General features: G+C 41.5%; 4 protein-coding genes across 4 annotated transcripts; 2 read left to right on the plus strand and 2 right to left on the minus strand.

The window, feature by feature from the left end:
- Positions 1-340: 340 nt before the first annotated feature.
- On the plus strand, positions 341-1,873 carry SAPINGB_P003776 (uncharacterized protein; the record flags this gene model as incomplete). Its single annotated transcript, XM_031998491.1, has 2 exons — positions 341-348; positions 535-1,873. 2 exons carry the CDS (start codon positions 341-343, stop codon positions 1,871-1,873), a joined length of 1,347 nt encoding a protein of 448 aa, XP_031854382.1.
- Positions 1,874-1,998: 125 nt separating this feature from the next.
- Positions 1,999-2,724, minus strand: SAPINGB_P003777 (uncharacterized protein; the record flags this gene model as incomplete). The annotated part of the gene is made up of 2 exons (XM_031998492.1): positions 1,999-2,588; positions 2,667-2,724. The coding sequence occupies 2 exons, from the start codon at positions 2,722-2,724 to the stop codon at positions 1,999-2,001; spliced, it is 648 nt and encodes a 215-aa protein (XP_031854383.1).
- Positions 2,725-3,260: 536 nt separating this feature from the next.
- SAPINGB_P003778 (uncharacterized protein) lies at positions 3,261-4,814 on the plus strand (the record flags this gene model as incomplete). Its single annotated transcript, XM_031998493.1, has 1 exon — positions 3,261-4,814. One exon carries the CDS (start codon positions 3,261-3,263, stop codon positions 4,812-4,814), a length of 1,554 nt encoding a protein of 517 aa, XP_031854384.1.
- Positions 4,815-5,784: 970 nt separating this feature from the next.
- On the minus strand, positions 5,785-7,856 carry SAPINGB_P003779 (uncharacterized protein; the record flags this gene model as incomplete). The annotated part of the gene is made up of 2 exons (XM_031998494.1): positions 5,785-6,060; positions 6,165-7,856. 2 exons carry the CDS (start codon positions 7,854-7,856, stop codon positions 5,785-5,787), a joined length of 1,968 nt encoding a protein of 655 aa, XP_031854385.1.
- Positions 7,857-8,085: the final 229 nt, after the last annotated feature.

The following is an 8,085-nucleotide window of genomic DNA, read 5'->3' on the forward strand; positions in this document are numbered from 1 at the left end:
GTTAGCATTTTGTTGATTTTGTTTAGTTGATTGTTGATTGTTGATTGTTGATTGTTTGATTGTTTGATTGTTTAATTGTATATGAAGATTGCGTTCTGACATTTACGCTTGAAACTCCGTAAACGCCGGACCGGACCTGAATCGGCGCTTTAGAGGTAAAGGTTTTTAACCGCCACAGCAGTGAATTTTTTTTTTTTTTTGTAAGGTATTTAACTGGCCTGAGATCCGCAAATTCCACGTTTTTTTTTTTTCTTTTCTTTCTTCTTTTTTTTTTTTTTTGATTCTTTTCTAGTATCTACAAATCTTTTGTTAGATTCACCATCCAGCTATAACCTTCATAATGACCAAGTACGTCTAATAATAATCACTAAATTATCCATTTCTATATATCATATACCATTACCTTCAATCATCTAGTCAAACTCTCCGGCAAACTGTCCCCGTGATGATGATGATGATGACTCAATTGGAATTTTTTTTTTTTTTTCTGATTAATCCAACCTCTCCCCCATACTAACCTCATTCAATTTCCAGATCCGTTCTCTTGCTCGGCTCCGGCTTCGTTGCCCAGCCCACTGTCGATGTCCTTGCTGCCACTCCTGGCATTGAGGTCACTGTCGGCTGCAGAACCCTTGCATCTGCTAAGGCTCTTGCCGGCGACAAGGCTAAGGCCATCTCTGTTGATGTCACTGACGAGAAGGCTCTCGACGCTGAGGTTGCCAAGGTCGACCTTGTCATCTCTTTGATTCCTTACATTTACCACGTTCTCGTTGTCAAGTCTGCCATCCGCAATAAGAAGCACGTTGTCACCACTTCTTACACTTCCCCTGCCATGCTTGAGCTCGAGGAGGAGGTCAAGAAGGCCGGTATCATTGTCTTCAATGAGATTGGTCTGGACCCTGGTATTGATCACCTTTACGCCGTCAAGACCATTGACGAGGTTCACCAGAAGGGTGGTAAGATTATTTCTTTCCTCTCTTACTGCGGTGGTCTCCCTGCCCCTGAGGACTCTGACAACCCATTGGGTTACAAGTTCTCTTGGTCTTCCAGAGGTGTTCTTCTCGCTCTCAGAAACAGTGCCAAGTACTGGAAGGATGGCAAGATTGTTGAGGTTTCCTCTGAGGACTTGATGAGCACTGCCAAGCCTTACTTTATCTACCCCGGTTATGCTCTTGTTGCTTACCCCAACCGTGATTCCACCACCTACAAGGAGCGCTATGCCATTCCTGAGGCCCAGACTGTCATTCGTGGCACTCTTCGTTTCCAAGGCTTCCCTGAGTTCATCAAGGTTCTTGTTGACATTGGCTTCCTTTCTGAGGAGGCTAAGGACTATTTGTCTGCCTCCAACGAGAAGCCCCTTGCCTGGAAGGATGCTCTTGCCAAGGTTCTTGGTGCTGATTCTAACGAGGAGAAGGATCTTGAGTGGGCCATTTCTTCCAAGACCAAGTTCAAGGACAATGACGACAAGGCTCGCATTCTCTCTGGCTTCAAGTGGCTGGGTCTTTTCTCTGATGCCCCCATCATCCCCCGTGGTAACCCTCTTGACACTCTGTGTGCTACTCTTGAGGAGAAGATGCAGTTTGAGGAGGGCGAGCGTGATCTCGTTATTCTCCAGCACAAGTTTGGCATTGAGTGGGCTGACAAGACCACTGAGACCAGAACCTCCACTCTTGTTGAGTACGGTGTTCCTGGTGGCTACTCTGCCATGGCCAAGACTGTTGGTGTCCCTTGCGCTGTTGCCGTTCGTCAAGTTCTTAACGGTACCATTAGCGAGTCTGGCATCCACGCTCCTGTTGTTCCCAAGTTTGCTTATCCTTTGATGAAGGAACTCAAGGAGGAGTTTGGCATTGAGCTTATTGAGAAGACTCTTTAAGTTATTTTTTTGTTGTTGGTTATGAAAGTTTTTGTATAAAAATTAAAAAAAAAAATTTAAATGATTTTATGATGAATAAATGAATAAATGAAGTAATGTATATATTATATATAATTTTTTTTGTTTTAGTCACTGTCGCTATCGTCGGAAGAAGATGATGAATCCTCCAAGTCACTTGCAATGGCACTAAGTCTGGGTTCAAGTTTCTCTGCATCTTCAAGGACAATACGTTTAGGTAGACGTGGGAGAGTAATATCACAGACACGGTCTTGGGTCAATAAGGTATCAATATACTCGTCCATGTAAGTGAGGCTGACGCCGGCCATTGATCTGAATCTAAGTTTGCGTTTATCGGCAAGAAGGGGTTCAAGGGTAGCAAAGACTTGATGTGGTTCAAAGAAAAGGCGAACATAGAATGCGGCAATGGCGGTAAGATATTTGAAATCATTTTGAGTGAGGTATAACAAAACAATGTCATGTTTAGGTTGTAGTAAAATAAGTTTGTAGAGAAGACAAAGAAATGGAGAGACTCTATGGTTTGCGTATTGGCCACCTATATATTCAAGCTCTACAGCACGGTCACATAATGTAGCGACGTTAAGACCGAAGCATTTTTCTTTATAGTAAAGAGATTCAAAGATACGTTCACGTAAAATCTTTTCAACCAAAAGACCCGGGTTAATGTTATGGATTGAGGTTCCGCCGCTCACGACGCCTAGATATTTTAAGTTAGAAAAAAAATAAAAATGAAAAAAAAAAAATAAATAAATAAATTAAAAAATAAATAACTTACCTCGGTCAATTATGTACCGTGCAGACTCAGGTTTAGAAGCAGCATCTGGTGCAGACATGACGGGGAGGGGGGGGGGATATTAAAAGGATGAAAAAAAAAAAAAACCAAAAATTACTGCTGGAATGGGATTATTTTTTTTTTATTTTTTTATTTTTTTAATTTTTTTTTTAAAGGTTTATTGTGAATATTTTAATTATGAGAGCTAAATATATAAGACATATATATTTATAATTAATTTATAATTTTTTTTTTTTTTTTGGAGGTAACAACAAAAAATTAAAATAAATATTAAAATAAATATTAAAATAAATATTAAAATAAAAAAAAAACTCCTCCCCAATCGTAAAAACGCCGCTTCTTTTTTTTTTTTTTCTCCCGCAAATTCAACACTTCCGCGTGGCCACTTCTTTAATAAAAATAAATAAATAAAATATTACACATACACACACACACAAATATTCTTCTTTTTTTTCTTTTTTATTATTTATTTATTTGTTAAAAACTTAACAACTTTGATTGATTCTTCTAAAGTAAACTCACTTTTTTTTTTTTTTTTTTTTTTCATAATCATCATCACCATATAACTCTGTAAAAATGTCTTTTAAATCATGGGGTGGATCAAAAAAAAAGTCTTCTTCTTCATCATCTGCTGAAGACTCACGTGGAACTTACTACCCCCATCATCAACAACAACAACAACAACAACATCAACAACAGCATCAACAGCATCAACAACATGATAGCTTGTACCAACCACAAGCTGTAAACCCTTATGCTCATACAGCTACTGGAACAGCTGCCCCCAATCCTTATGCAAATGGAACTGGTGGTACTGGAAGTTTGAGTGTGGGTTCTATTTCTGCAGCCAACATGGCGCGCAGACCGAGTCCCAACCCAGGCATGCATCAACAACCGTATCAACAACGTTCACAATCACAACAGCATTACCCTCAACCTCAACGATACCAACAACAAACTCCTCCCCCACAACAACAACAGCAACAACAATATCGATTCCAACCTCCTCGAGCTGCCTCTGTGGGAGGAGCAGTAGGAGTAGGAGTAGGAGTAGGAGCAGGAGCAGGAGCAGGAGCAGGAGCAGGAGCAGGCGTTGCAGATCTTAATAGTGGATATAACTTTAACAATGCAGTGAATGCTGGAGGACCCTCGAGAACATACACACCTACGCCACCACCACCAGGAACAGGTCCAGACGCTGCAGGAACATGGATGTCACGTAACAGTAGTGTATCATCATTGTCACCACGGACGTCTCAGTTTGATCAGCAACAGCAACAGCAGCAGCAGAAACAGCTACATTCACAGTCACAGTCACAGTCACAGCCACCGCCACAACCTAGTGAGCACGTGCTAGCGCAGCAGGAACCCGTATCATCTGGTGGTATTTCGTCGGTACTTTCTGGAGGATTTTTTTCACGGTTCAAGTCAAGTATTTCAAGTGCCACTCAGCAAGTATTTTCGCGTGATGTGGATGGCGATACGGATGATGACACATTGATTGCTGGAGCCTTGGTTCGGTACTATGCTGAAAATGGGACTGGAGTAATCCCCTCATGGCTTGCAGATGCAAAAGCTACCCGGACTTATAATGCTAAAATGGGTGGGGCTACTGTTAACATTGCACATGGTTCAAATGGAGTTATGAGTTCACCGGGATCATTTTCCGGGTCTTTGGCCGGAGCTCCTGGTTCTAATGAAGTGTACTATCCTCACCATCATAATCATAACAATAACAACAGCATGCAACAACAACGTGCATATTCTACAGCTACCGGGGCTGGGAGGTACGGTGGTGCAGGTGCGTCTCAGCTTCAGGATATTTATCGTAAAGCTTCAGCTGCAGAGCTGGCATATGGAGGAAATGCGGGAGCAGGAGCGGGAGCAGGAGCAGGAGCAGGGGGTTTACATGGTGGCAACGTGTCGGGTCCGGCGGGCCGGGCTGCATCGTCGCCGGCTGCAACAGGATACCAATACATGTCATGGAGCGCCAACAAGTCTGGAGTTACAGGAGTTGGAGCAAACAATAACAATAATAATAATAATAATAATAACGGTGCATCATCTGCAAACAGGTTTAGAGATAGACTCAAGTCGGCAAGACCGTCATTGGATCTGGGTGACCATTAATTAATTTATTAATTGATCTACGAGGTAATAATTAAAACATATTTTTAAACAGAAAAAAAAAACCCCCTCCCCCCCATAAGTATAGCAAGTATTTTAAATTCATCACTTCGTAATATTGTCTATTTTTTTTTTAAATATATATAGTTATATAGTCAAAGTCATAACATTCATCAATTTCTCCCATACCTTGAAAAATAAAAAGCCATGTCAAAAAAAAAAAATAAAAATAAAAACTCCGTTCTCTTCTTAATGCTCCCAAACCAAGGCCATATTTTTTTTTTTTTATCAATTAGCAATATTAAAATCACCACTTAATTATTTCAATTTTTTTCGAAAAAAAAAAAAAAAAATCAATCATCATTTCACATTTTCTCTTCAACTTTATCTCTTCTCTCCAATTGGCCTCTTCCTTTAATTTTTTTTTTTTTTTCAAAAACTTCCAAAGAAAAAAAAAACTTTTCTAAACTCATAGATTCGCACAACAATAAAAGTAGCCGCCGGCTTCGGCCAGTCGCTGCCTCTGGGGCGCGCCATTTGCCAGCCTGGCAGACCATCTTTAATCTGCGATAGAGAATCAAGTTTTTAATTCAAAAGGAAGGTAATTGTAAAAAAAAAAAAAAAAAAAAAAAGAAAAAAAAACCAATGTTGATAAAAGATAAAGATTCAAGAAAGGAAGAAAAGATAGAAAGGAAAAAAAAAGGGTGGGTTTTATAAAAGCAATTTCAAAAGCCAAAAGTCCGCAATAAGAGAAAATATGACATGGGTATTCTTCACAAGGTATTTTTGTTCTTATAATTATTCCCAAGAGAAAAAAAAATTCTCCAAAAGCTCTAAATTAAAACTTCCAAGACAATCAAAAACCAATATTGGAGTGATGCTAAAGTGATAATTTCTTTTCCATGGATCAAGAAAAAATCTCTTTCATAACAAGCATACAACAATTGGAGAAGGATTCATAGTGAGACGTCTCTCACAAGCCTCCAATCTGGGGATACTCAATCAAATGATCAAACCCACCCAAATCGTCGTCTTGGCCGGAAGCAATAATAAAGTCTGTTGCAGAAGAGTGGAGGCTCTTTTCACTGAACCACGAATAGTCCAATTCAAAGTCCACAAGGGTCGAAGGGTTCGACACAATGGTGGTATCATTATCCATTGTTGCAAGATTGTTAAAGACCACTGAATGATGGCGAGCAGATAAATCCTTAATTGGCTCTGGAACCGACGCTGCAGGTCCATTTCTTTCCTTTTAAAATTAAGAAAATAAAAAAAAAAAGGAAAAGAAATTCAAGTACACATCATTTCTGCGGGATGATGCGACCGGGTTTCGAGCAAGCCAAAAGGATAAACTGTAGCCGAATCAGGTTCAGTCTTAAACATAATGTCGAGGGGATATGACCGAGGAGAGCTTGCAGCAGATGAGCTTGAGCTCAAGCTAGGGGTAGAGACAGGACTGCCAGACTCTGACTCCAGGCCAGGAGAAAGGCTATTAAAGTCCTCGTTGGAGATTGAGGCGAGAGTAGTAGATGAAGGGATGACAGTCATGTCAGGGTTAGCAGCAGCGGCAGCAGCAGCAGCAGCAGTAGAGGCAGCAACAACTTCATTGGTTGTTGTTGTGGCTGTTGCAGTTGCAGTGGCTGTGGCAGTAGGTACGTCAGCAATAGGTTCAACCTTAATGACGGGCTCCATAGGCTCAGCCTTAATTATAGGAGGGCAAGTCTTTTTTGTGGTTGAACCTGTTGACTTTTTTGTAATCTTTGTTGTGGGTGTATTTCTAGTGGCGCCATTTAGAGCCTGTGTTGTAGGAATGGTTGCGGTGGTGGTGGTTGAGGTATTAGCAGCCGAGATTGTGGCGGGCTTAACCGGAGAAGTGGTGGGTGGCAGAGCTGCAAGCGCCGCATCTTGGGAAGTAAGTTTAGAAGCCCCATTGGCTGATACGGTTTGCGCGGTGGGTGACGTGCCAAAGGCAGCAGCTGCCGGGCTGATTGATGCCGCTGTGGTGGTGGTGGTGGCGGCGGCGGTATTAGTAGTAGAAGTAGTAATAGAAGTATTGGTTGTGGGTGTAGTTGTAGTAGTAGTAGTGGTAGTGGCGACGCCGGTGTTTGAGGCGACAGAAGCAGAAGAAGGCGGTTGAGAAGAGGTAGAGGAAGAAGAACCCGGCGACGCCAGCGAGGCCGGATAGGCGCTACTGGCGCCAGAGGATTTAGGAGAAGCAGCAAGTGAAAGATCATCTCTGATAGTTGAAGTGGCAGATTCAGTGACAGGAGCTGGAGATTGAGGGAGCTGAGGAGCAGGGCTATTTCCAGAGGAAGAAAGATCAAAGTCCATTGGAGAAGGTACAGGGACTTCAATGGGCTTCATAAGAGAGAGAGACTCGTCAAGAAATGTTTGAGCATTGATTGAAGAGAGATCACCAGAAGATTTAGCAGCTTCGACCATGGTGGCCAAACGCTTGAATTGTTCAAAGAGAAGAGAACGCTGGGATTGCATTTCAGTAAACCCAGAATGCAACTTTTCATTTTCTGAAGTAAGCGAAACACACTTCTTTTCAAGTTCCTCAACATGACGGCGCTTCTTTTCACGAGAAGCATGAGCAGCCTGACGATTACGCATGATGCGCTCAATGCGACGCTGTTCCTTTTCATCCTTAGTTTTGGCGCGTTTGCGAGGAGGCAAAGCACCAGGAGGAAGAGGGAGAGTCATGACTTCTTTACGCTTATTTGGTCCTGAACCGACAGTGGTTGTGATAGTAATTGGGACTCCGTTAGGGCCAATTTGGAGTTCTTCATAAGAACCAGGTGACATTGCAGCATCCATCTGTTGTTGATGTTGATGTTGTTGCTGCTGCTGCTGTTGATGCTGGTTGATTGAATTTTGAACTTGTTGCTGTTGCATCATTACAGGAGAAGATTGAAGAAGAACAGCAGGAGCTGGAATGGAAGGATGCTGTTGGGTAGCCTGCGAGATACAAGAAGCAGCAGCTGAGTCGTCAATGACAATAGCGGCAGGTGAGACGGAGGCGTCGATAGTAGGGATAGCCATTTTGAAGAGTTGATTAATCACAGTAAGAAAAACAAGGGCGGGTAGAGGAGTTTTACGAGGAAAACGGAGGTTATAGATAAAAAAAAACGTTTATATTAGTTTTAAATTTAATTTTTAGTTAATCAGAATTGAAAATGATGATATAGTTAATAATAATAATAATATATAATAAAGATTAGAAAATAGACAAGATGATGATGATGAATGATTTGAATTTCAACAAGAATAG

The sequence above is a fragment of the Magnusiomyces paraingens genome, assembly GCF_902498895.1.
Source record: "Magnusiomyces paraingens strain CBS 517.90 genome assembly, contig: contig3, whole genome shotgun sequence".
Taxonomy (NCBI): Eukaryota; Fungi; Ascomycota; class Dipodascomycetes; order Dipodascales; family Dipodascaceae; genus Magnusiomyces; species Magnusiomyces paraingens.